At 49.9% G+C, this 27,006-nt stretch overlaps 1 protein-coding gene across 1 annotated transcript in view; it reads right to left on the bottom strand.

The window, feature by feature from the left end:
* Positions 1 to 27,006, bottom strand: part of PLXNA2 (plexin A2) — a 209,143-nt gene that overhangs the window by 159,536 nt on the left and 22,601 nt on the right. Inside the window, exons 2-3 of the mRNA XM_024751074.1 lie at positions 23,353 to 24,620; positions 18,028 to 18,210 (exon numbers count right to left, since the gene is read on the bottom strand). Of these exons, the coding sequence (XP_024606842.1) occupies positions 18,028 to 18,210; positions 23,353 to 24,540 (1,371 nt within the window). The 5' untranslated portion in view covers positions 24,541 to 24,620. The remainder of the gene's footprint in view (positions 1 to 18,027; positions 18,211 to 23,352; positions 24,621 to 27,006) is intronic.

Here is a 27,006-nt window from a genome sequence, read left to right as displayed (position 1 = left end):
GCAAACTGGGGCCTCAAGGATTTTGTTCAATTGCTTATGTGTGTGTCTGGGAGCACGTGAGTAGGTGTGGGGAATGAAAGGCAGGAGAAGGCAGGTAAGGAAAAGCAGTATCTTTGTCATACCCAGTGGCATTTATCAACTCTGCTTTCCTCCCCAAACTTACACTTCTCCCGCACTTACTTATTTCCTGTTTCTCTTTCCTGCTCTGGAGCAGAGAGCTAACAGGGTTTAGTGGACAAGCAGACTTCGGGTGGGTTTGCTCTCCAAATCCACCACCTACTGAGTTGTCCGATAAATACATATGACATGAATGAACGGGGAAATAATTTCACCTCCCTGAGCCTTGGTTTTCTCATCTGGAAAGATACGTAGTTCTAGTCCCTGTGTTGCAGGGCTGTTGGGAGGATTAAATAAAGCAAAGTGCTTAGCACGGTGGCTGGCACAATACATGACGTGATGACCAATAAATGTTTGTTGCTTTGTCAGTTTCTCAACCTCAGCACTACGACAATAGGGGCAGGATCATTCTTTCTTGTGGGGGCTGTTCTGTGCATTATAGGACATTTATCAGCATACCTGGCCTTTATCCACCAGATGCCAGTAGCACCTCCTGCCCCCAGACATAACAATCAAAAATGTCTCCAGATTTCACCAAATGTCCGTAGAATCACCCCAGCTGAGAGATACTGGCTTAATGTAATTAATGATGATATTAGCAACAAGTAATATATTTGAAAGCACATAGTAGGCACTGATAGTAATATTCGTTATTTTGAATGAGCGAATGTATGAATGAACACGCTAAGTAATCATGGGTGTAGTTCTGCATCTTCAAACCCTTGGTGGCAGGAGGTGTACAGTCTACTAAGTTCTGGACTCCAAAAGGTTGATGGAATCACAGAGGGGGATGGGCAGGGCACCACACGGACCACCTTGGTGTCTCCTCTGCCAGCTCTCTTTTGGCATCGAACTAGTACCTACTGGGATTTGCAGATGGAGCACTGACAGGTGGGTGAGGCTGTGAGCTAAGTGAGGCTGAAGGAATTTTCCCCTCTGAGAAAGGGCAGTCCCAAAGGGATCTGTCTGCAGCAACTGATGGCTTGAATTTCTGTGTGTGAGATGTGATTGCTTGAAGCTTGTACACTCCCCGAAGAATCTCATCCTTCGCCCATGGCCAGCCGGAGACATTGCTAGGAACTTCTGAAGTCCTACCTTACCTGGAGGACACACATGCAAGCCCCTTTTGACTCCCATCAAGAAGATGTCTTACTACTGGGGCAGAAGGATGACTCCTGTCCTAGGAGTTTTTCCCTCCTCCCCCCTCCCCACCTTCCCCCTCTCCTTTCTTTCTTTTTAAACATGTATTGAATCTCTGCTACATTAGTTGGTCCTACAGACAAAGAGATGATAAATGCAGCCCCTATTCCAAAACTGCTGAGTGTACTGAGGGCAGAGAAAAGAAAAAGGGTGATGACAATACATACAATGATAATAGGTAACATTTACTGAGCCCTTATCCTATTTTGGACACTTATCCTCTTTTGGACACTGCTCTCTGTGCTTTACCTGTATTGGCTCATTTACATGTAGCTCCACAACAAGCCTGTGAGGCAGAAACTATTATTATTTCTAGTTTGCACATGAGAAGACAGGCACAGAGAGGTGAGGTGATTCTTACTATGCCACCCAGGTACTAAGGGGCAGAGTCAGGAGTGGAATCCAGGACACCTTGGGACTGGACTCTTCTTAACCGCTATGCTCCCTGCTCTGATAGCCATGTGATGGGGTGCTACGAAGCACACAAAGGGGGGCCTTCCTGGAGGAGGTGATGCCATAGTACCCTGAAGATGAGAAGGCGTTAGGTGGGTAGGACAACACGCGCGAAGTCCCGAGGTGAGAAGGCCATGGAGATGCAACAACGTTCTAAAAGCAAGTCTTAGCCCCCGTGTGTGCATCCCCGCCCCTGACCTCATGGCTGGGTTAGAGCCGTGAATTCAGCTATCAGGACTCCTGCCTCTGGCCTGGGCTGGGTCTCTGGACACTCACTCAGAGCCACCCATTTGGCCTCCTGTCCTAGCCTGTGCTGTCTGATTTGGCTTTACAACCAAGACCGGGACTGATACTCTGTCTCCTGCCTGTGAGGTCCTCAATGATCCACTCCTCCCTTAGGCCTGATCTAGTCTCCATGCTTCAGCCCTCACTCACCTCTTGGTCTTGATCTGGGCTCTTTCTGTCTCACCTTGTTCTGCTGCCACTTACGCCAAGCTTGGGAGTGGGAGTTTGTGTGTGTGTGTGTGTGTGTGTGTGTGTGTGTGTGTGTGTGTGTGTATGTGTACCTGTACTTGTGTACGTGCATGCATATGTGTATCTGTGCATGTGTACGTACATGTGTGTGCATGGTAGGTGGTGAGTATGGTGTATGCACGCCTGTTACACCACTCGATGGTCAGGTAGGCCTAACATTTCATCTTCTGTCATTTAAATCTGATACATATAAAATAGATGAGAGCAAGATGCTTTGATTGAAGGAGGATGGAACTGGGGGATTAGAGTGCTCACCTTAGAGCTCAAAGGCACACTGTCTAAAAACCATTAGACAGACTCAACATTTTAGGGTCAAAGACTGCTTTGAGAATCTGATGAAAGCAATGGGCCCTCTACACAAAAATTATAGACATACAAATGTTTGCATAACATTTTTGGGGGTAGATCATGAGCCCCCCTGAATCCAGGAACACTGGTTAAAAGTCCTGTGCATTCAGCTTCTGCCATATCCTCCTACTGGGTCTCCCTGCCCCTCTGGCTTTGCAGGGGAGAGTTATAAGAGGTTGGCAGCTCCAGCACAGGGAATGATGAAACCCAGACAAGTCCTGCCATTGCTTCGTTTGCTCAAGGAGAGGAGAGGCCCAGGATTTGGAAAGCACAACCTTCTCGTACTCAAATTCCTATGACAAGGGCACGGCTGTTAACATTGCTCCCACATGGCCAGCCCTAGGCGGCTTGGGTGTCAGAGATGACTGTTGCCTCAGTTTCCACACTAGCTTAAAGCCTGTGAGCTCCTATATCTAGAATGGGCAAGGGATGGGCATCCAAGGTCCAACCATAGTGTCATTGCTGGGTGATGCTGGGCAAATCTCTTGACTCCTCTGGGCCAGTTTCCTCAGCCATAAGACCACAGCCCATGGGGTTGTTAAGATGACTAGATGAGCTCAAAATGAGCGCTATATACATGAAAGCTCTTTACATACCTCAAACCATTAAGTAAGTTTAAGGGGGTTCTTAGTATCTTGGCATTCAGAGAATGACTGGGAGATTTATACCAAGAGAGTTGTCTTCTTCCGGACTGAGAACCAGGGAGATTTGTCCAGGGTCATCTCTCGATAAGTCCTGGGGTAGCGGGGGGAGCTCACAGCTTAGGGCACTTAGCTCTGGACAACCCCAGCAACATCCAGGGGTCCTGGAGTCATCTGCTCCCTCTTTCAAGGCTCCCATCCCTCAGCCCAGGAAAGAGACTCTAGAACAGCCCCTTGCTACAGCTCCCCTGGTCCTCTGGGCTCTGGTTGCGGCTCTAGTCTACTACGAGATGCAAATCCACTTCCAAGTTCACAGTGAGGGAAAAATGAGAAGGTTCTTCATTGGGTCTGCCTGCTGTTAATGAGCTGGTCTGGGGGAAAAGACTGAGTGAAAATGAACAGTCACTACACAGAGTCACTGGAGTGTTCCTTGCAGCTGGCCCCGATGTACGTGTTTTATGTGGCGCTCAGGCTGCCGGTGCCTGGGGCCCACAGGCAGGTTTATGAGATTAAAGCCCAGTGCCCAATAAATAATTTAGCAGCTTACTGCAAAAATACAGACACGCAGTATAATAGCTACTATCTCCGGCAGCCTGATGTGTACGGACATTTTAAATGCACGTCACTTTCATCTTCTTGCTTCCATTTGACGTGGGGTCCAAAACCAAAGAAGGAAGAGAAAAAGAACATCACCTCCACCCTCTGTCCGTGTCCTGCCACTAAGATGGGGTTGATGAGAAAGAAAACTCTTCAACACACTAATTATTCAGGGCTTTGCTGGCTGTCCTTCCCCACCACCCACCTCCTTCTATCTCTGCTCTATTCTTCGCTTGTGGTTCCTGTTTGTGTGTGCAGAAAGAATCTGAAATCTCCACTAGACTAATTATTCATTCAGAATTTGGTTTTCTTCTCCCAGAGGTGCCTTTTATGGAGCAAAGCTGGCTCCAGGTGCTGGCTCCTGCAGAGTCACAAGTGACTTGCTTGTGGATGCAGCTCAAAGCTGAAACAAATAAATATCAGCGCCATGACCGCCAGACTCCTGGCTGAAGATCTAATGAGGCAGAAGTTAGTGGTGATTGATTGGTAAGACTTGGTCTTGGACATGAGGGAGGGGAAGAGGATTGGAGAGGGAAGAAGGAAGAGGTTGGGGTAGGCGTCACAGGGAGAGAGGGTGGGAGAAGGCAGAGACAGTGGCTCCAAGATCTAGAAGCATCAATGGGACATGAGTGGCACAGAGTAACCTATGTAGCAACATGAGCTAGCAGCAGAAAACGATGCCAAAGGGAACCATCCTCTTCTTATTGGAAAGTTTACTGGTTCTGATCAAAGTTCAGGGACAAGTGGCTTCAGTGGGAATGAGGGAGAGTGGTAGGATTTCCCTCTAGCTCTTGTAGAAATCTGGGAGGGTGGCATCCACTTCTGTACCAACCCCTTGATTCTCCTTCTGTGGGTAGCATCTACCCCAGACCCACTGGCCACTGGGCTTGTACAGACGCCACCAAGCTTACCCAAGCCCCCCTACTTTTTTGCCTCCTTGGCCTTGGATACATTTACCGCCAGTGGCTGTGGTTTATCTCCCGTTGTTTATGGCCTGGGACAGGCTGCCTACAAATAGGTCCCCAAAGAGTGGGGAAATGCAGGCACCTGCCATTCTTTGAAACTCTTTCCAGAAATGAAAAGGATAGTCATAAAATGTGGCATGCGGGGGAGGAGGTGGGGTGGGGGTGACATGCATCATAAAAAGCATAATGGACTAATGCTAATACACAGACTGGCTGCAGCCCAGGGGTGCCTGCTGGGTTCAGACATAAATACTGGGGAGGCACCAAGGAGACAGATTTTTTATTTCTTTGATTTGATGGGGAGAGGCTGGGCATATTTTTTCCTCTATTTCTCTGACTGTGGCCATTCCTCTGGCAAGACCACCAATCTGTTTGAGACTGAAGCTACTCAGTGTTTTATGGTTTCCAGAGCAGTTAGACTCTTGGAAAGACTGGAGGTGCAGAAGCATTTGTGGGTGCATCACATTGCCTCACAGGGTCAGTCCACTTGGGGGGTTTGTTGGCGTCATCCAAGATCTTGCAAGTGACAAGAGATCAGAATGGGGTGAGTGTCACCGTGCTGGATGTATGCTTGAATGCATGTATGAGTAACTAGGTACCTGCCCAACATCAGGCAAATTTTGAAAATTAAAGGGACTGATTTATGTCCTCTGCTTCGTGGGAACCAAAAGAACAGCAACCCCAGCAATAACCCAACACGAATCTCCATCCCCTCTTAACTTCAGGCATAAAGGTTAAAAGAGCTGTTTGTTAACTAGTGGCAAATTCAGGTACTTCTGAATTTGGACTGAACCAAGCACACTGTCTTCGAGGGTCTTCTACATTCTCTGGCTAATGTTGGCCATTGGCCCACTGCTATCTATCCACACATTTGTCTTGAAGTATGCCCATACATAGAAAGGGTAAATGTACAGTGGAGGTATGGGCGGAGGGCAGAAGCGAGTAAGAATCCTGTATGAAAAGGGCCTCCATTCCAGGTGAGGCTACGGTGCCCTTGCCCCTTTCTTCGTACCTTGAAGCACTCAGCGCCTAGGAGTTGTGCTCGAGCTCTGGGCCCTGAACTCAAGGACAGATTCAGTCCACCTAGAACCCTAGGCTACTTGAGAATAAAGAGAAACAACAGAAATTGTGGTGCCTATGGTGGGGTGAGAAGCCCCGGCTCAGCCTTTCAGTGTGTGTGAGAAAAAGACCGAAGGCGTTTGGAATTCATGTTGCAGTTCGCCATTTGTTTGGAAGAGTTAATTTTCCATGTGGTGTCCCCGAGAAGAGGTGGGAACTAAAGTGGCAGTCTTCCGAATGCCGTGGGTACCGAGAGCTAGAGGCTTTTGTCCTCTGCATCTGGGTATATGTGAGAGGAGAAAGAGGAAGGGGAGTGAGGAATCTTATTAGGTGTGGAAGGCCCACGATAAGCAACTGAGATACTTCTTTAACCTCATTATTACCCTTATGAAGTAGATATTATTATTCCTGTTTTAAAGGTGAGAACCCTCAAATCTGAGTTTCCAAGAGGTTACATAACTTAGCTAAGATCACAAACTTAATACATAGTAGGGTTAGGACTTGAACTCAAACCGCTGTCTTCTCACAATGACATAAAAATACGAAAGGAAAAGAAAAATCAGTAAATGTTGATTTGGAGGAAAGATTATTTTCAGTCTGACAGTCAAAAGAGCAGGGACAAGTGCATCTCTTATGCCAAGTGGTGCATATTACTCGCAGTGATAAGGGGGGGTGTCACGTGTGCTACTGTTAGAAAAGGATTAGAGGACCCTTATGTGCATGATGACGTGTGATTACTCAGGGTGAGTGGGGCATTGAGTCTCCAGCGCTGACCTGGGTGCCTGATGATAATAAATGACTGGGCTCCCCAGTAAATAAATACGCTGCAGATCTACCTGGGAATGTACCTCATCGTGAGAGAGAGCTCATCCTTTCCCACCAGGTGTAGCAGTGGGCCCTTTTATGTGTGAGGTTAACCGGCGCTCTCTGGATGGCAACCCTTGGAATCAGTTGTGAGTGGGGGTCTTGCCCAATCATCTACCTAAAAATGAGGCCAATTGGGCCTATCCATAGGGGTTTGTCTCAGCCCCTTCCAGCCGAGCTTGGGGCACACCAAGACGTTCTTCTTCCCTCAGTTGGCTCATAGCCACCTGAAAGTCTGAGAAAGAAATCACCAGAGTACCTAGTCTTTTAGCCTAAGGTTAAGGTTAGACTTAAAGAAGACCTTCCTGACTCTGAGCTGTCGGACCCTAGACCGTAAGCTAGCAAACTGGCTCTGGAATATCCTTTCCTAAAGATCTGAAAGAGAGGGAGAGATACCTAATTGCTGCCCACAGCTCTGGGCAAGGGGGAACCTTCCCTCCAGCCTCACCTTTGCTTGCTGATATTTTAGTAAAGGCCCAATACAAATATAGAATGTATAATTTTCACATCATTCTTGGCAAATCCCAGGTGCGCCCCATTAGCAGAGTTCCAAGGATGCCATTTTCTATGGAGAAAAAGATATGCCGCGTCGGAGTGCTTAGCTAAGGGCCCTATTAATAGCGATCCTAATTATATGGCTGCAAATTTAATTCATAGCAATGATTAGTGTCAGAATCAAAGGCATCAGGCATCAATATTGATGGAATTGCATAAGCTCCATAAACAGAGAACAAGCATTCGGGCCCATCCCCCCGGCAGTGGTTTGCTGTTAACTATTACATTAAATGTCTCTTCCAATTTTGCCAGATCGAAATGAGTCCATTTCTCAGTGTCCTCCTCCCCCACCCGAAACCTTTGCCCGGCCAGCTCTGAATGGGTATGACTGGCACACAAAAGATCCCAGACAGCGTCTTTGAAGGAAAGCCCGGGGCCTCCAAGGGATGCACGGGTGATGGGCCCAGGCCCCACGCTTTACACGGCAGCTCTTGGCCTTGTCAGTAACACTTCTTTGTCTCCCCTTCAGAAAGCTCACAGCAAACAATGATGCCTGGAGAAAGGGGAGTCAGCTGGGGACTGTGTGTGGCACAAAGGCTGCCACTGCATCCATTGTGGCCTGGGCTGAGATGGGTGGGAAGGGGAGGAGGAGGCCTGAGGGGAGTGACACAAAGCAGCGTGTGCCGAGGTGACAGCTGCCACGTCCTGGTTTTCCAGGGGATCTTGGCTGGAAAGAGTGCAAAGTCAGTCCTTCCACTCTTCTCTCCTGCATCTTCTTGCAGCTCTCTGTAGGGCAGGTGGTGGGTTACAGAGGGACCAACAGAATCTTAGAGAAGGGCGATAGAGTGCTCAAAGTTAGTGGTTCACAAAGCCCAGGTCTGGAGTCAGAGGGATCTAGATCCCAATCCCAGCTGTCCAATTAGAAGCAATGTGACTCGGCAAGTTACCTAACTTCGTTGGGCTTCAGTCTGCTCATATGGAAAATGGATGTAATATTAATCCTTACCTTACAAGGGTATTGTGAGGTTTAACTAAAAAAATACGTAGCTCAGGGCTTAGCACATAGTGAGTGTCTAAGTTATAATAGGCCTACTCCCTGCAAAATAAATAAATAAATAAAGCAGCATGCCTAGAAAAAGGACTCATATGTAAAACCTGAGGTTCCCAATTCAGTGTTCTTCTGACTTGTCAGAACTTCTTATCCCCAAGGCAAGCATTTTGTGGGTAAGCAGGCCTCCTTGCTGGCCAGGCTCTAGATAGATCCTCAAGTCACATACAGTGAGGGCTCAGTGATGCTGGGCACCGCAGAGCAAGGCTGTATGGCCAGGCCTGGGATAGGAAGTTCAGCTAGACTCTTTCCCTGTAGAGAATGATCCCCAGACCAATTTTAGGTTCTGCTTAGGGAATGCTTGCATGCTAGGGAAAGGCAGAGGTCAGCTTGAGGTTTTGTGCAGAGGGAACATTCTTCCATATGATACAGAGAGAAGGGCCCCAAAAGTAAAGTCTAAACACCTGGATTTTATCTTGCTTCTGTTGCTAAGGACCTGGGTGATTTTGTACAGATCCCTTAACCTTTCTAGGCCTCAGCTGTCTCATCCACAAAATAGAACAATAAACATCTCACCTGCCCAAAGTCTGTTGGCTGGACTAGTTTTCTGAGGGCCTTTCCAGTTATAAAATCAGGGGAACATTCCTGACCTTGTGTGACGGAGTCCACCTTCCCCCTGGGGGGTGGGGCTGACCCCTTTGCAGGGTCCAGACTCCATGGCCTCTTCTCCTTCCTTGGCTGCATTCTCATCCACCCCTGAACACAGAAGTGTGAGAGTTCCTGATTTGCTACTAAAGGCTGTTAATACTATTGCCCCTTCCAGGTTAGGTGGGGACGCCCAGCTGGTGTCAGTAGCCTTTGAAATCCAGTGAGGTTTTGGAGAATGATGGCCGATTGGGACAATCCCAGAGGCACCAGCTCCTAAACTTGTGTCCCATCTTGAAGCCTAGAAACCTTTCTGGAGGCTGAGGCCAGGAGAGGAACAGAAACCCAGGAAGAAACTTAAAGGACAGAACCTCAGGGTGACCTTCAGCACCTTGCATCTCCATATATCTCCTGCTTCTCCGGACAGAAGGACACATGACAACAGGAAGGAAAGAGAAGTTCAAGTAGCTGCAAGCTTTCAGCTTCATCATTGTTGGACTGTACAGGTGACTGAGGTGTGTGCTGCACCATCTCCACCTGAAATATTTGTAGCTCTGATTCCAGTCTTCCCTTGATTTACCCTGTGACCCTAAGCAATCCATAATAATCCATAATCTCTGTGAATTTCAGTATCACCATCTGTCACAGAGCAGAGAAATATCTCAATCCTTCCTGTTTATCCTAAATGCTATGGGATTAGTGAGCTAATGGAAACCAAGGGAATCTGGGTCCTTAGAAAAGAATGGTAATGGTGTAGGAGTGGTAGCAGTAACACTAGTAGAGTCGCACTTACAGCAATTATGGTAAGAGCAGGAATAGCTACCATTTATTAAGCATCTGCTACACACTGGGCTCTATATTAGGTTCTTCATATCCCCCAAGTCTGACATGCATAGCAATCTTGCAAGGTAGCATCAGTGGACCAGTTGATGACCCTAAGGTCTGCCCAAGATCACACAGTTCATTGAAGGTGGAGTTGTATAGCCCTAGGATATCATGGTTGGCTTGGGAACATGCAAAGGGCAGAGACTGGCCCCGTTTTAGTTAATTCTGCAAAGCCATAAGAGCCGAACCACCACTTCCCCCAGCCCGGCCCTGAGGAGGGGTCAGTACCTATTGTTTGGTGATATGGGACTCGGAAAGCTCTCACTGGTGACTAATGCAGCTGGATGCCGGTGTCCAGCAGGATTAGATTAGTTCGGCCCAGCTGGTCTAGCCTTCCAAGTATTTTTTTTCCCATGACACAGGGCTGGGGGCAAGGGGCAGGATTCTCTTCCTCCATCTGACCTTGCAAACATGTCACTAAAAAAGAGGCTGATCTGACAGCTCCACGCCCCCAGGGAGCCAGAGAAGAAGCGGGCTTCGGGGGAAGCCTCCAAGATGTTGGTAATAATAATGGAAAGCACTTTTGTTGCCAGGCACCATAGTAAGAACTTTTCATACATGATTTCACTTAGTCTTTCCAACAACTATGCAAAGTGTTTATTACTACCCACTCCACAGAAGAAAAAAATTGAGGCTCACAAGTTAAGTAACAATAGTAGTGATATTTAAATGCATATAAGCTCAGCACCCCACTTCACATAAATGATTTCATTATGCTCTATTTTTTTCATTAGCACTTATTATCTTCTAAATATACTGTATATTGTGCGTTCTCATTATTTTCTTTCCACATTAAGGTATAATCTTCACTAGGGCAGGCGATGTTGACAGTTTTGTTTACTACTGTATACCAAGCAAATGGCGCATAGTAGGTATTCAATACATTTTCGTTGAAGAACGAATGATTTCATTTACTCCTCATTACAATCTCATGCGGCAGGTATTATGATTGTCTTCATTTTACACATGAGGAAACGGAAGCTCAGAGGTCACACAGCTAATAGACTGGAGTCAGAACTGCATCCTGTAAGCTCATATGCTCTCTGTTATGCAAATAGGTTCCTACCTGAAGACAAGAGGACAGCACCAGCTGGTCTTTGGAGGTCCTGTCCAACCTCAAGATATATGTCCATGCTCTGTACCCACAAGCAGGCAAGGCTCAATGACCTAAAAGGATGTGTATCTATGTGGTCTGTATTTTCCTAAAGATGACTGCTCTGTAAACATTAGCACCTTGGCTTCTTAAACATTCTACAGAGCCTATTTGGGTCACCTGGATTCTGTGAGCTTGAATCATTTCGCCTGTGCTTCACCTGCCCTGAGATAAAGCCCCGAGCTCCAAAGGGCTCCCTCTTGGAGTGCAAAGCACCACGCTGAGCACACAGCCTGACTCCTCACACCGGGATTATCCAAGATTGAAGCACACAGGAGCCGCACAAAAGGTGCAAAAAATAAATGCATCTTTAGTTTCTCCCTTTCAGAATGACTCTGGGAGATCAGGGGCTCTTCCTTGGGGTCAGCTGGGGCTCTGGATAGAAACCCACACCCTCTCTCTCTACCTGTCATGGTCGAGCAGGTGGATGTGGTGGTCAGGGGAGGAGGTTTGGAAGGATTCTGTAAATATGCCCCCTTCCCTGTGCCAGCCAAATGCTGCCTTTCCCAGGTTCCAGAAGACCAGTTCCTGGGACCCAAGAGGCCTATAAAACAACAAAACAAACAGCGAGTTTGGCGGCAGGAGCCTGGGCAGGGAGCCAAAGTCATTACTAGGGATGTGGTGGTGAGTTCTGAGCCACCAGCCCACCTCCTCTGCACAGGCTCTGGGGCAGGGGGAGAGGGCATCTGCTGCTGCCCACTACCCCAGGCCCTAGAGCTGCTGAGATGCATCAGGGATACAGAGCATTAGCTCAGCGGTCACAGGTCCCAAGAAATCCGCTAGGTCTCCTAGAATGAGACCCACAGCCCTGGCTGTTTACTCAATCCAAGGTTCACAATGAGAGACGAGTGAATCATTTCCACTCCGAGGAATGAGTGGCTATTGTTCAGTGGTGTTGGCACAGCGAGAAAGGTATGTTTCTCAGCTTTTCATCCAACTTGGCTTTCCGTCCGCCAAGACAACTCCACCCCACAAGGGAGCCAAGTAGCAGGTTAGGAACTTCCGTGCATGTTTTGGGAGGAACTATAAATGCCAATGTCAATTTTGCCAATGGGTTGGCCATGTAACCTTGGACAAGATATTTCATTTAACATCCTGGTGGCTCAGTTTTCCACATCTGTAAAATGGAGTGGAGATGCAGGGAACCATCGCCATACTTAGCTGAAGTACTTGTGGAGGATGGAAAGGACCGTGGAAAGATATCTCATAAATAATCAGTGTTATCAAGTAACTGAGCAATAACCCCAGGGCCTGGGAGAGTTAATACTTTGGTGCCCCCAATGGATTCTTTCCAGTGCCTAAGCCGCTACTGTGAGAGGCTCACAGTTTTCCTGGCCTGGCTCAGTAATTCGTTTGTGAGCTTACAAAGAGAAGAATAAGAATGGGAACGGACGTCGGCAGGGTTTCCTGTGGGCTGCGGACTGGAGACCTTGGGTTGGTATGTCCCATAGGGAAAGGCAGAAAGTATTTTCCTCAAGCATTTCACAGGCATTTTGGTGGCTGCCTTAGCTAATGGGAAAGAAGGTGGTGGCAAAAGAGGCCCCGGCCCTCCCCAGACCTTGAAAAGGCTAAGTCTCTGTGGATTTGCAAAAATGTCCAGGAGTCTGATACTCCTGGCAGGGGTGGCAGGGAAGGGGTTGCCTGGGCCTCTGTACCTGCCTCTCGGCAAAACTGCCTCTGATGCAGGTGAGGCAGATAGCTGGCCATGCTCTCCTGGGATCTACGGGCAACAGTGTAAACGCGGCTCCCTCCTCCCAGCTTGCTCAGAATTGCTGAGAGCACTACCCCACCCTCTTCCAAACACCGTTAACCAGAAAACAGGCTCTTTTCCTGTCCCAGCAGTTCTCTTGTTTCCTAGACCCCTCATCCCATGGCCACCCTCCAACCCTCCCCCTCCCCTGCAGACCTATCCACCACATCCTAACTTCCTTCCTTTGCAAACCAGCCACGTCAACAGGAGTCACTCTTGGTGTCTGGTTCTCTTCCAACGCGTGCAAGTAGGTCTCTGGCCTGGAGGAGGTACATTTGAGATAAATTTCATGAGCGACTGATGTGTGAGAGACACTGGATCTGGCTGTGGGGATGGGTGACATATGTGGAAAAGAGGGCCCCTGTCCTCCAGGACCTGTGAGTCTCAAGAGAAGTGGACACCTTATTCGGCAGCTGCTCCCGCACCAGATGCTATTGGAGCAAAGCGGCAGGGGGTCTGAGGAGGGCGCTAGTCACAGTGCTGGAAGGGGCGAGGTGAGGGACATGTCACCAGGCCTTGAGCATCAGGAGAGGCTTCCGGTGGCAGGGGTGCGGGAGAGAACAGCGAGCCAGCACCTCCTGCTGCTGTGAGGCCCTGGGGTTGAGGGGCCAGAGGAGGCCTGAAGAAATGGGAAGCCAGGGCTGAGGCAGAGGTTTTAGCAGCTGCCAATGGAGGGGAGGAACCAATGGGACTTTGTCCCAAACCCTAGAGAGTCCTGCTTCCCGGTCCCAGCGTCTTCTGCCCTCTCAGCTCGGGCCCCACGACCTGTCTCCTGGACCCCTCCCTTCAACCTGGGAAGTCGTGTTAAATGAGTCTGTAGTCCCTGTTGCCACTACTCTTCCTCGTGTGCTTTGGTATTAGCTCCGGGCATCTCTTAGGTGGACTCCCACCGCCTGCCCTTGGCCAGGAGGGATGTCGGCACAGTCAGCCGTGCCCAGCCCCAGGAGGCCCTGCTTTCCCTCCCCTGCCTCTTGCCCCAGGCCTGCCTGCCTTCGTCCTCTGGGTCCTGCCTTGCCCTGTCTGGGCCAAGCACCTCCCCGCTGACCCTCAGGGGCTTTCTGCTACACACCCAGGGCCAGCGTGAACCCAGCTGTGACTTCAAAGCCCACCCCCAGGGTGCCTTGGCCTTCCCCGCTCTGCTCCCCTTCTCTGCCCTCCCTTATCTCCCACCCCTACTGAGGGAGTCAGAGAAATAGGGGCGGCATAAGTGGGAAGGTCATGTGCTTGGTGCAGGTGCCTCTCCACAGCTCCCCTGATCGGTGACCACCCAGTCTCTGCTTCAGTATTTCCACTGACTGGGAGCTCATTCCCTCCTGAGTCAACTCTTTCCATTATGGGACAGTTTGGCTGCAAGAAGCTTCTTCCTCCTATTAAGTGGAAAGCTATTTTACCGGAACTCCTACCTGTTGGCCCTCTTCTGCCCTCTGGGGCCACACTGAATAAGTTTAATTCATCTTGCACAGCTTAGTGGAGAAGCATGATTGTGAAACCAGACGATCAAGGTTCAAACCCTGGCTCTGCCATGTGGCTCTTGGACGCATTTCTTTACCTTTTCTGGCCTCTATTTCCCTCATCAGCAAAATGGAGGTGACAATAGCACCTACCCCGTCGAGTTGTATAAAGATTAGTTAGTAGATATCAAGCTCTTAGAATATCACCTGACACATAATAAGTGCTCAGTAAATCACAGTCTGTGAAGAAAGCTGTTTCGTCTCCTCCCTTCCACTTCTTCCCTTGGGTTAACATCCTTTTAAAAGTATTCTCCGTACAGCATGGCTCCCACATCCTCGCAGGCCTTGTTGACCTGGCTCTTTGGTTGGCTTAAGCCCTCTTACAATGTTATCTCCCGTGGGAAGTAGAGCCTCCACTTTTCATGACCTTCTGTTAGTGTGGTGAAGACTAATTAACTTTGCCACCAGTGGATCACACAGTTGGCTCACAAGGTCAGCGAAAGTCCCAAGATCCTTTTCACTTGATCCTCTAGGGCTTGAGCCTCACAGTACTCTACGCCTTGGCTTCCACTTCGCCAAGTCCTCCAAGCCCCTCCGCGCACTCCAGACCTTGCTGGCACGTGCTTTGCATCTTCTCAGTGCGGCACCCAAGGTCTAGAGGGCCCTTCTCTCCCATCCCCAACTCATCACTTTGTCTGTCTCATTCAGTCTCAGAGCAGATTCTAGTAAGCTTCCTCCTCCATGAAGCCCTCCAGGTTAATCACACTGTGGCAGCTGATTTCTCTGGAATTGTTCCATCCCTGTGGTGAATCCTGGCCTGTCTTCTTATCACCTCTGACGCACTGGACCTTAGTCTAGGCAAGTGTTACACCTCTTGGTTCTGAGGTCTCGTCCTTATTCTGCCTGTTCCCTCTGCATGTTTGTGGCTCAGAAGGCGGTGGCCTCGTCTGCACTGCTCTCTGCCTGGAGAGCAGAGGGCAGGTATGAGCAAGTATGTGACACAGCACAGAACAACACCTCGTGGTCCTGCCACTTCTAGGCAGTCTCTGCTTCCTCTAATCGTCCCCACTCGGGGACATCCTGTCCTGTGGGCTGCCATGGACGGAGGCCGCACAGTCTGACAGACACCTGGTTAGGCAGGGAAGAAGTGAGTGGTCCTGACGCACCCTGCTTCCCTCCCCTCTCCAAACTCTTGGCTAGCTGTCGGTTTTTTTTTTTCCTTCCTGTGTTGAAAGAGCTATGCGGCCTGGACCATGGCAGAGTTTCCTGGGGACATTCCATAAATTCCTCATGGGCCGTTTCTCTGGGTAAATGGGAGGCCAGTGGGAGCCCGACTTTAGTATCAGGTGCCTCAAAGGCGTGTGGGTGGAAAGGAAGGGTGAGTCGCCCAGAGGAGAAGGAGGGGTATTATGAGCTCATAGAAACAACTAAAGAACATCGAAGTGAAGAGTGAGAAGGAACAGACAACTGCAGGTCGGAACAAGCTGTGGGCAGCCATGCCCCAGCCTCACCCTTGAATCCTCTGACTTGCCTCCCTAGCAACTTGTCTGCTGGGGTTCCAACAGGGCTAAGAGAACTTGGCTACCTTGAGTGTATGGCTTGAAAAGAGAGATATGGGAAGGTCAGCCCAGGGCCCTTTGAGCCTGGCTGGGTGGTTCTTCCTTTATTCAGTCCTCGTCCACCCATTTGGCAAACATTAATTCCCTAACTCAGATCCAGGGCTGAAGAGAATGGAGGCCCTAGGCCCTGGCTGAACCCTGTAGCAAGCCTGAACCCGAAGGCTGTTCTCAGCCTCCACCCCCGGGGTTCCGTGGCTGCTTCTTTAAGTAAAAGAGGTGTCAACTCGGATGTCAGGACAAGAGGCAACTTGTCTTCATCTCTAAGCTTGGACGAGTCACTTTTCTTCTCTGGGCCTCAATTTTCCTGCCAAATAACACTAGTATTGGGCTAGATGGTCTCTAAGGTTCCTTAGAGAATGGTTTTCTTTTTCGAGACAGTTTTGAGGCCCATCCCAGGTGGGAACACTTGGTGAAAGGATGAGGCAGAAAGAAGGAAATAAATATGAACAAGGCATGACCCCTGCCTTTAACAGAACTTTCAAGAGAATAAAGGAGACAGAATCACAGGAATGATCCAGAACAGTGACTGAAGGTGCAGGAAGGAGAGGAGAAAATGCTGAGGACTAGCTTAGCTGTGGCCCCTGCTGGCCTCTTAAGAGCCTTTGTGCAACTGAGAAACAGGTGGTATTTATGGGCAGATGAGTCAGCTCCAGGAGCTCCTCTGGGGGTACGTTTATACCCTAGGGTGTATGGCTTGACAAGGAGAGTTCAGATTGGATTTCAACTCCCATAGGCACCTCGGCCCAAAGTCCCTGGGCAAGTCACAATCTACCCAGCTGTATAGATAACCCTGCAGGAAAGTAGCCAGCCTCAGGGGTCCAAATTGAACCCTGTCTTAATAGAATATACCACTATTTTTTTTTTTTTTTTATCTAGGATATATATATCCTATTTCAGACTCTTTTCTAGAGTACACCACTTTTAAATCTTAGTGGAATCTCAGAAGGTCAACTCCTTCCCTCTCCACTTCTGGGAAAGCAAACGCCGGGACCACACTCATCCTCTCTCCCGTACCTGAAACCAAGCCAGGGCCCACAGTCCCAGGCCAAGTGGAGGGCACAGGACAGGTACAGGTGGGCACCTCTCCACAGAGTGAGGAAAGGGTTAAAGGGCTTTGGCATCATGAGAAAGAAGGCATCTCCACATCAACCCAGACCAGTTTTTCTCACCTCCTTTGGCAGCAACTCAGAACAAGCAGAACACGGAAATTCTTCCTCAGGCTCCCTCCCTGCCACCCTCCTTCTACATTCCCAAACAACATCTCTCCTGAGGCTCTAACTGGATTAGGAGGAAAGAGCCACAGGGCTGATGTCAACATCAAAGCGTGAGATGCGGTGAGGTCTGGCCTGTGTCTTGATCCATAGGTGCTGGGACTGGGGAAAGGTGGCAGGAGGGTGAGCTTGGGAAAAAGGGATTAGCAGGGACTGGAAAGAACGTGGCTGCTGTAATTCCACATAATAAACCAGACTGTGCTCCGTCTCTACACCTTAAGCGCTAGACAAGCAGGTACAAGCTTCCGGCTTCAGCCCGCCGTGCAGGAGGCTTCCCGTGCTGCCAGCCCCAGACGGCCCGTGCCCTCCCATGGGCAGAGGTGCTCAGAGCAGGCACAGCATAAGACGCCTACTTCCTCCTGTCAGCTCAGGTCTTGGGGGTGAGGGAGGAGGGGCGGGGAAGAGACTGCAATTGCAGGAAGAGGAAAGACAGGAGAACAGTCCCTTATCCAGGCACCATATACCATCCCAGAGAGGCACCACCATCGGCTGAGAAGTGAGACCCATAATGTACTTCAAGCAGCTGCTCTGGACTCAACAAAGACTTTTGATCAGTACAATCACCTCTATAGACTGTGGGGAGGGATTTGTGATGTGGGTGATCCATAATATAGATAATCAAAAAATCAGTTCTACTTGATTTGGAGACTTTTTTTTTTTTTTCTCCTCTAGACAGATGCACCATCCTAATTCCTTGGAGTTTGGTCAATATTGAAATATGTTTACATAACCAAGACACTCACTGACCAGTGGGTAGAGGAAGCAGCTAGAAGATAAGGCACAAATTAACCCCTACCAACCCTCCCCACTCTACCTGTTCCTGCCCCAAGAAAACTGAGTTGCCTCTAGTTAAATCTCCATCAAGAGCAACCTTCCAGAAGAGGCTCTCAGCCGAGGCGCTGAACAGCATTTCCAGGCTCACGGACTCTTACCTTTTTCAGCTTGCCGCTCTTTGTACCCACAAACACCACGCTGTAGCCATTGTAAACATAGGACGCCACCGAAGTCATGCGGTCCCGGCTGGTGGTGTACAGGGTCAGGCCCTCCACTGGAATTGAGCCTCCAAGTGGCTGGTTGATGTCCAGTCCACAGAAGTTGTCATCGATGGGCACCGGCTGGAGAGAAGGGGAGGGACCTGGGGTGAGTAGCAGCGGAGGCAGGGCCGAGTTGATCCACACCAGCCCACCCACCATGGCCACCAGCCCCAGGACACCAGGCCTCAGAGAAATTCAGGCATGGAGTTCAGGGGCCTGACACATACTGCACACACAAACATCTCACGGCTGACTCATGAACCCCGCACTGACTCCTGTGAAACCAGACAGCTTTCTTCTCCCTCACCTGCTATCACCCACTCACTTTTCTGCCAAGACAACCAGCGACAGTTTGCAAAGCTGATTGCTCAAACTCATTTCCTGGTCATTTACGTGTCCCTGTGGACCATGCCATTTGTGGCGGTCTTTCTTTTTAGACAGTGGAGATTCAGTCTAGAGGCAATATCACAGGATTCCTACCAGCCTGGTGGCGTTCCTTATTTGTTTCCTGGACTGCAAAGGCCTGCCTTTGGGCATATGGAATTTTCAGTCATTCCATTATTCACCACATCCCATACTGGGGATACATTAAAAAGGGTTATCTTAATATTGAACAGTGCCTTATACTTTGGAAAAGTTACTTCATCTACATGAATCTCAGTTTCTTCAGGTGTCACACTACCTGCCCACCTTTGTGAGAGAATCACTGGGGAGAAAAGGAAATAACACGTGCGAAGAGATTCGTTAAGTTGTACACCGATTCTCATCACTGTCCGTTAGAGGCCTTCAATGATGTTTGGGTAGATTCTGGGGGAGATGGCCTTCTTGTTAGCAGCCTTTTGCAGGGAGTGGAGGTATGCTTGTATAAAGAATATCTGTCATTGAATAAATTTTTTTTAAAAAAATTAAAGTCTCTTCTCTCTCAGAAGAGACTAGGACACCTTGAAGGGACATTGCACCTTGAGCAAGTGGAAAAATAGCTGGACAGAAAGAATTCCAGTCTCTGCTCTTCTTCTATGTGAACTTTGATCAGTAACAGCCTCTTTGGTGACTGTTAAATTGATGATTTCTAAGATCTCATTCAATTAAAAAAAAAAAAGACTGCATGCTTCCTGAGGACAGGGGCTGCGAGGGGGCTGCATTCTCTGCACACTGTCTAGCCTGGGGCTGGGCTAGGACGGATCCTCCGAAACATCCCAGTTGATTGCACAACAGGGAATCCTGTGGGCAAAGGTTGCAGACTCTGGGCCAGAAAGAGCCCTGAGCCCTCTGGCAGCTGTTCCTCCTGGGTCTGGAAAGGCATCCTCGAGAAGGAAGGAAGTGACAGTCGTGGGAAGCACAGAAAGCATCACGGAGAGACCTGTTCCCGTCACCCTTCTCCTCTCACCCACACCAGGAAAGAGCGGGCTGGTGTGTCGTTCCCTGACAGCTTCATTTCCTTGGAAGAACTGATTTATAAGCTAAATGGGATTTTTTTTGGTAAACCAGGGACTTCTCTTTCATTCCCTGTTCAAATCCAAAGAGAACAGAGGCTCATGTCTTGTGATTCCTTGGCGTTTTGTAGAGAGCTACTGCTCCTACAACTGAGTGGTGGTGCTACCCTTGTGTGTGTGTGTGTGTTTATTCTTTAGGAAAGAAAACTAACTTTTGGGTTAAGGATGACCTTGAACTCTGGATTATATGGCGCTCCACACGGCAGAAGGGATAAGCTTCTCAGGAAGGGAGTGAAGCAATGGTATAGGAGAGCCAGCTTATGAGGAATGCCTGTACATCTATCTCTGCATTCAGTGACATCACACTGGTGGCTTGAAATTATCCATGGTGGGAGTATTTACACCATGGAAATTGGCAAATGCTTCTAATCAAGATCCTCCCACCCCAATCCCTTCCCTACTACTACCATTGCCTGCATATAGCCATCCATTTAAGATTCACCAGCACATCCCTGGAGCCAATGATGGAAATTTCAGGCTCCCTAGAAAGGTAGGTCAGAGGAATCAGCTACCACTTTTTACATTTTCTACTTCTCTTTCTCATCCCTACACCAGAGGCACAAGTGTCCTGATAAAGAATCAGGAAATCTAGATTGTAGTCCTGTCTCTACCACTAGCCAGCTGTGTTATCTTGATATACCACATACCCACTTTGAGTCTGAATGCTCTCATCTGTAAAGGGAAAGGATTAGACCAGGTAATCGTCAAGCTGCCTTTCAGCTCTGAAAGTTCTTGATTTCATGGCTTCAGTTTCTTTCCCACTCTCTCCAGGGACCGCTAAGGTTGCAGAGCCTGGGCTCAGGCATAACCTAAGCCAGCTTCTGAGAAATGATGACAGAAGCCAAAAACTTGCCAGTGATTTTGAATTTCTCTACATCCCTCCTGACTCTAGAATCGCCAGACTGTGACGGAAACGGTTTGTTCTGAGCCTAAGCCCCTGGGATTGGCTGGCATTTCCTTTCCTCGTCTCTAAATTGTGAGATATTCCCAAACACCTGCTGCCCCTTTACTTTTGCTCTGAAAGGGAGAGCCTGGTGTATGGCTTTCCTTAGAAGCAGCACGGCTAAATGCAAAGAGTTTGGACTCAGAGGTCATATGGGCTAAACTGAATTCAAATCCCTGCTGTGTCATTTATGGTTGTATGGGTGCAACCAATGTACTTAGTTTTTGTGTCTCTGTTTTTCCATCTGTCAAATGGGGGATGATAATCCTTGCTTTATAGGGTCATATTGAGGATCAAGTGAGGTAACCCTTAAATTGCCCAGCACAGCCTTTAGGACAATAGCTGTTATTCAATGGGTGACGCTCCCCTTCCTCATTTCTCTTCTGGTAACAAAGCTCAAATCCTTCATCTGAGAGCTCCATGTTAGTCCAGAGATCACGTTAAAATTAAGCCCCGGGACGTCAGCTACCCTCACTCCTCCTTAACGCCCTCTGAGGCCACCAAAATGTCTCTGAGTCCCCAGATCTGGGACTCCTTAGATTATAAGGATTTTAAGGGGCCCCTCCTGTTGCAGCCCAACCTCCACCTCCACTATCAAGGCCGCAGCCGAAGAGTGATGATGAAGGGAGGGGGTGGTGAGTGAGGGGCTGTTCTCTCTGAGGTCCTGATCCCACCTGCTGTCACCTCTCTCCCAGTGCCTCTGTTGCTCTGTGGTTACTAGCCCGAGCTTGTCTCTCTGCGAGCCAATGGAGCCCCACAAGGGTGTCGGCTCTTCCTCTTCCCTCTGGCTCAGCAGCAGGCAGGAATCAGCAGTTTCCTTCTGACAAGGGCCCCCTCTGGGCAGTGGGAACCAGGCTGGACTCTGCAAGGAGTTAACCCTTGCATTTCCTCTCCACTTGTCTTGATTGGTTGGGGCCATAGGTTATAGAATTTCAGGACTGTAAAGAACTTTGGAGAATATCTAGCTCAACCTCCTCATTTTATAAAGGTAAAATAATAGCAAATAACTGGTTCTTTAATAATTAATATTAATAATTATAGCTGTCCTTTATTGCATGCTTATTATGGGCCAGGTATTGTGCTCATACATACTTGCTCCATCTGATCTTCATAATAACCATAAAAAGAGACTACTATTATTTCTATTTTAAAAATGAAAAAAAATACAGCTCAGATCAGGTACATAACTTGCCTAAAGTCACACAGTTTTAAATGGTAGGACTGATTTTTAAATACAAATCTGTTGGAATTCCAAGCCTATGGCCTTAACTACCATCCTATTGTACCAAGAGACTGACGGTAGGAACAGAAGCATACCCTAGGCATGATTTGTTTTTTGCTTTAAGAAGAGGTTTTTGGTCCCAGTACCAGACACCCTCCATTTAGGGTGCTCAGAAGGCAGCCGTACGGGTCGCTTGGTCTCAGATTGTTCCCCAGGCTGCCGATCCAGTGTCCACAGCGCTCTGCACAGAAATCTATCTTAGCACTTGTCACATGCATAACAGTTAACTAATAATGCTCAACCTAACACGCCAGGCATGGTGTTAATCTTGCCACATAGTATCTGATCATCCCACGCGGTAGGCATTATGATTCCCATTTCACAGATGATAGTGGAGAGATATTGAGTTACTCCTGAAGCCAGGAAGTCGCACAGATAGAATCTGAACTCTGAATCCCAAACTCTTAGGTACTATATTACACTGCCAGCTATTTTTTCTTTCACTCTTTCTCCCATTAGATTACGAGATATCTGAAAGTTGTGATCATGTCTTTTTATGTTTGCATCCCCAGCTGGGCACTTGGGAGATCTTCAATACCTTCTTGTTAAGTGGATGGCTGGAGGGAGGGATGAATGGATGGATAGAGGGATGGGTAGATGGATGGAGTGATGGATGGACGGACTAATGGGTGGATCATGGTAACCACCTAGATGGCAGCATCTTGACCCTCTGACAGGACAGTGCTTGCCACTGATTTTCTTGTCTCTGCCATCCTCAGGTCTGGACCCCAAGCTCCCTTTCTTCTCCTTTTTCCCCAGTTTTCAAATTATCAGTCAAACTCAACTCCCTTCTCGCTCCTCCAGCTTACATATCCACCTGCCTACTTTACCCCTTCACTTGGCTCTACCGTGGCCTACAGGGCCCTGTACGTACAGGATCTGGTGTGTGTTACCTCTGACTGGCTCATCTCCAACCACTCTTTCTGCCACATACTTGGGTCCAGCTGTAGTGGCCTCCTCGCTCTTCACACTCTCCAGGCATGCCCTGCATTCTCTGCAAGAGCTACTCCCTCCCTCTCTCTGGAATGCTTTCCCAGATACCTGCATAGCTTACTTTCCTCATTCTTTGCTCAGATGCTGCTTTCTCAATGAACCAATCCTCCTGGGTACTGCCTCTCCCCACTTCTGGGCTTTATTTTTCCCTACAGCAGTTGTCACCATTTGAGAGACTACATATTTTATGTATTAATTTGTCTTGCCTCACTAATGAAAGCTCCATGAGGGCAAGTAGCTGTGTTGTATGGTTCACCTCTGAAGCCCGTGGTGCTTACAACAGTGGCTGGTGGTGTAGAGGCCCTTGATTATACATTGGGAATGACTCCGTGGATCAACAAACATGCCTCAAGTGTCTGGTATCATCAGACTCTGTATTATGGGGACCACCTGGTAACGTGAGCCTGAGCACCTCTCTCATTTCAGGCCGTGGTGGTCTGCGGGCAGGGTGTGCAAAGGGGTGTGCAATGCCAGATGCCGCATCAGGGGTAGAGCAGGTGGGCCCTCCTTACCGCCTTGGTGCACTGCACGTCCTTCCCCAGCAGCCAGTTGAGCTCTAGGTTGCCCTCGCCCTGGTAGCAGGACTGCAAGCGCTCTTTGATCTGCAAGTTGATGGCCCGGATGGGGAAGGCACAGAGGGCGGAGTCATCCGGCGGGTGGTGATACTGCTTCTGCCCTTTGGAGAAGATGGCAAAGAGCACGTCGTCCTGGCCGCTGATGTTGAAGGCCTGGGCCAGCGAGTCCCCGGGCTTGGCGAGGTAAGCAGCCTGCAGGAGGCGATATTCCACCCCGGCCCGCGTGCAGCCGAAGGGCAGGGACACGTAGGAGTGGAACTTGGGGTCGTCCTTGCAAAGCCTCACGATGCGCGAGGTGTAGAAGAGGTCTCCGGCCGAGTTGATGGCCACGCCCTCGGGGGTCTCAGGCTGGACGGTGAGGAAGTAGACGAAGCCCCCGCTGGCGAAGCCGTAGATGTAGAAGATGTCAAAGTGGGCGACCAGGGCCAGGGTGTCGGAAGGGATCTTGATGAGTGAGGAGACGAAGTCGCTGTGGAGCTCGTAGTCGAGCATGGCGGAGGACTCGGGGTCGCGGGGCAGCTTGCGGCTGGACAGGGTGGGAAAATAGTCCTGCTTGCCGTCCACAGCAGTGCCGATGAAGAGCTTGCCGTCCTCGCCCTCGGAGCGCACGATCACCCCGTACATCGTCCCGGTCTTGTTGACGCTGGACAGGTAGTGCTCCTTCTTGTGGGACGGCTCCACCAGGATGAAGAGGTCGTCCAGCCGCAGCAGCTTGCAGACCCCTTGGTACAGGCTGCCGCAGGCCAGCAGCCGGTTCTCGGAGTAGTCGATGATGAGCAGCTTGTTGACGTTGTTGGTAAGCGTGAGCACCTCGCTGCAGGGCTGAACGATGAGTGGTGGGTAGCAGGACTTGTTGTCCTCCTCCGGCCCCGTCTTGTGAGCCACCTGGATGGTCAGGTTGCCCGTCAGCTTGTACACGCGGTTGATGGCCCCCACGTACACTGCCCCCGTCCCGCGGTGCACCGTCAAATGGTTGAAGGTCCAGTCCCGGTTCTCGGAGTGGAAGGTGCTGAACTGGGGCATGCCAGCCGCCGGGGGTGCCAGCAGCACGCAGACGGCGGAGAGCAGGACCACAGGCCAGCCGTCCACCTCTGCAGCCCGCAGCCAGGGCCTCCTCTGTTCCATTCTGAGCCGGGCGGGGACCAGGAGACAGAGCCTGTGAGCGCTCGCGTACTCCGCCTTCCTGGCTTGGCCCTTACATGGTTCTGGAAAACACAAGGCAGAGGGGTCAGATGGAAAATAAATCCCTGGAGGAGTGAACAGGACTGCTTGACCCAGGTCCCAGTGCCGACTAGCTCTGTGAGGCTCTTTCTTCTGTATTCCAGTTTTTCTATTTTTAACATACTTTCTCCCTCTTCGGGATGTTCAGGGAATCCTATTATCTATTTTGGTCTCCAGCCTTTACGCTGTAAAATGCATTTTTTTTAAAATAACTTTACAAAGCATCTCTATTTCTGTCCTCTTCAGATATCGTTTTTATCTCTCAGAGAGGTTAAACGGCTGAGTTCACCCAGCCAGTTGATCCTGGTGTCGGAACTAAAGCCAGACTTCCCCACCCAGTCGCTGGGTCTGTCCTCCTGTTCTCTCCCAGTCCAGTGGAAATCTCTCCTGTCTCGTGAAAGCTGGTTAGCAAGGCCCTCTCCCAGGCTCTCCCAGGCAGCTATTCCGAGTCTGATATCACAAATAAAATTCCTTCTTATTCCAGACTTCCAGCCCCTCACACTGCTGGCTTCCTTCCTCTTTCATGCTCTGTCCCCTGTAGGGAAGGAGGAGAGCTGGTCATCCTGAATCACAGTGCCTCTCGCTGCCCCTTGACCTCATCCTCTCTAGAAAGAAGAATCCCTGATCATTAGCGGTTAAAACTCGTTCGGAGTGTGAGGTGGGACTGGGATCCCCACAGGTGCTGTTCAGGAGCCTGCAGAGCCCCAGGGAGAAGGGCGGACAACCCCCCACCCCTCCTCCTTGGATCAGGAGGGCATCAGCCACCTGCCTCCCCAGTAAGTGGGGTGCCAGGTCCTGGGGAAATTGCTTCCACTTCTGCTTCTCTGCAGGTGGAGCACAGGGGGAGTTGGCCTCCTTACTCACGGGGACTGGCTGGCTGAGTCCAGTCTTAGCCACCTGGGCAAGGGTTCCGGGTTTGGGAGATGTGGAGAGGAGCAAAGGGAGGCAAGTTGAAGGTCAGGCTCATTGTAGCCACTGCTGGGGCCTTGTGATTGTTTAAGGCTCCGTGTGGCCGACCTCAGGCTGCCTGCCCCAGCGTCATCAGTCCCCTGCCCCGACTTCTTTCCTCCCTCTCTGCCCTCCCAAGCTCCAGGCTGCACAGCTTTTCCTCCTTATTCCAAGGAAGCTGCCCAGAGGGGCAAGGTGGTGTTCCCACGAGAGCTTCTCTAGACTCCTAGGCAGAGGGTAGAGAGCGGAGCCTGTCCCATCACTCTGCCAGCGTTGCTCCTGACTTCTATGGGGAGGGAGGGACAGCGGTGGCAGCAGGCTGTCTAGCAGAGGGATCTTTTCTCCAGCTGGATGGAGTGTCTGACAACCTCCTTGGACAAGTCCAGACAGAACTCTGGGCGATGAGGCAGCAGGAGTGGAAACACTCAAGCCAAGGATTAAGAATGTGCTCCAAGGCGGCTTAGGAGAGTCCTGTGTCCCTTCGCCCCCAACCTGGCTAGACTGGGTTGGAATTAAAACAGATGCCATCTGCAGGATCCACATGGCTTTTGCTCTGTGTCTTTAGAAACTCTCCCTCGTCCTCCTCAACTGTGCCTCCCACGCCTGACAGCCATCATGGTGCCAGAGGGAGGCCCCACCTGACGGCTCTCCTCCAACCGGGCCTCACCGGGGTGTTGTTCTGGTGTGACTCATCAGGTCCCGGGCTTCCTTGGAAAGAGGGAGGCGACAGCGGCATGAGGCCCAGGCTGACCTCAGAGACTCTGACACAGCCCTTCCGGCCCCACGTGCTCACCGGCAAAGCCTCCCGACAGACAGAGCTTTCGGTTTGGAGGTTATTTTTAGCTATGTCCTGGGACCAGTAGCAGGACGTGAATTCCTCAAGAGGAGCTGTGGAAAGGAAATAACAGAATCCTCACATTCTCCAGCTGGACAGGGAACGGCAGGAGGCCGGGCTGTGCGTGCCCCTGTGTCTGGCTAGGAGAGCTCCTTTGACTACAGGTGGAGGGCTCTGTGTCCCCGAGGAGCCGTGAGGATTCTAATCACCACATGATGTGCTTGGGCTGTGCCTTTTAGACAGTGCTCTGTGAGACACCCTGACATCGAGTGTGTGGGCAGTGCACCCTACCTCCCCCAGAACGTACATGCACATACATGCTTAGCCCATGGCTGGAGGGAAAAGCTCCCAGTAGAAGAGGTGACACCAAAGGACACGATTGTGAGGTTAAGATCAACTATCTCACCTCCCTGCCCGATACCCTCCAGAGACACAGTTTGAATAAACAGTGAGTGGCTTTTGTTGTTAGGCAGAATTGGGGAAGAAATTTGGGACCTTGGGCAAGTCCAGTCTCATCCCTCTTTTCTGGTAGGATGGGATAATTACAGCACCAGCCCCTCGAGTTGTCATTAGAGTAAATGAGAAAG

The sequence above is a fragment of the Neophocaena asiaeorientalis genome, unplaced genomic scaffold (genome assembly GCF_003031525.2).
Source record: "Neophocaena asiaeorientalis asiaeorientalis breed wild unplaced genomic scaffold, Neophocaena_asiaeorientalis_V1.1 scaffold67, whole genome shotgun sequence".
Taxonomy (NCBI): domain Eukaryota; kingdom Metazoa; phylum Chordata; class Mammalia; order Artiodactyla; family Phocoenidae; genus Neophocaena; species Neophocaena asiaeorientalis.
This window is presented reverse-complemented; position numbering and strand designations above follow the sequence as displayed.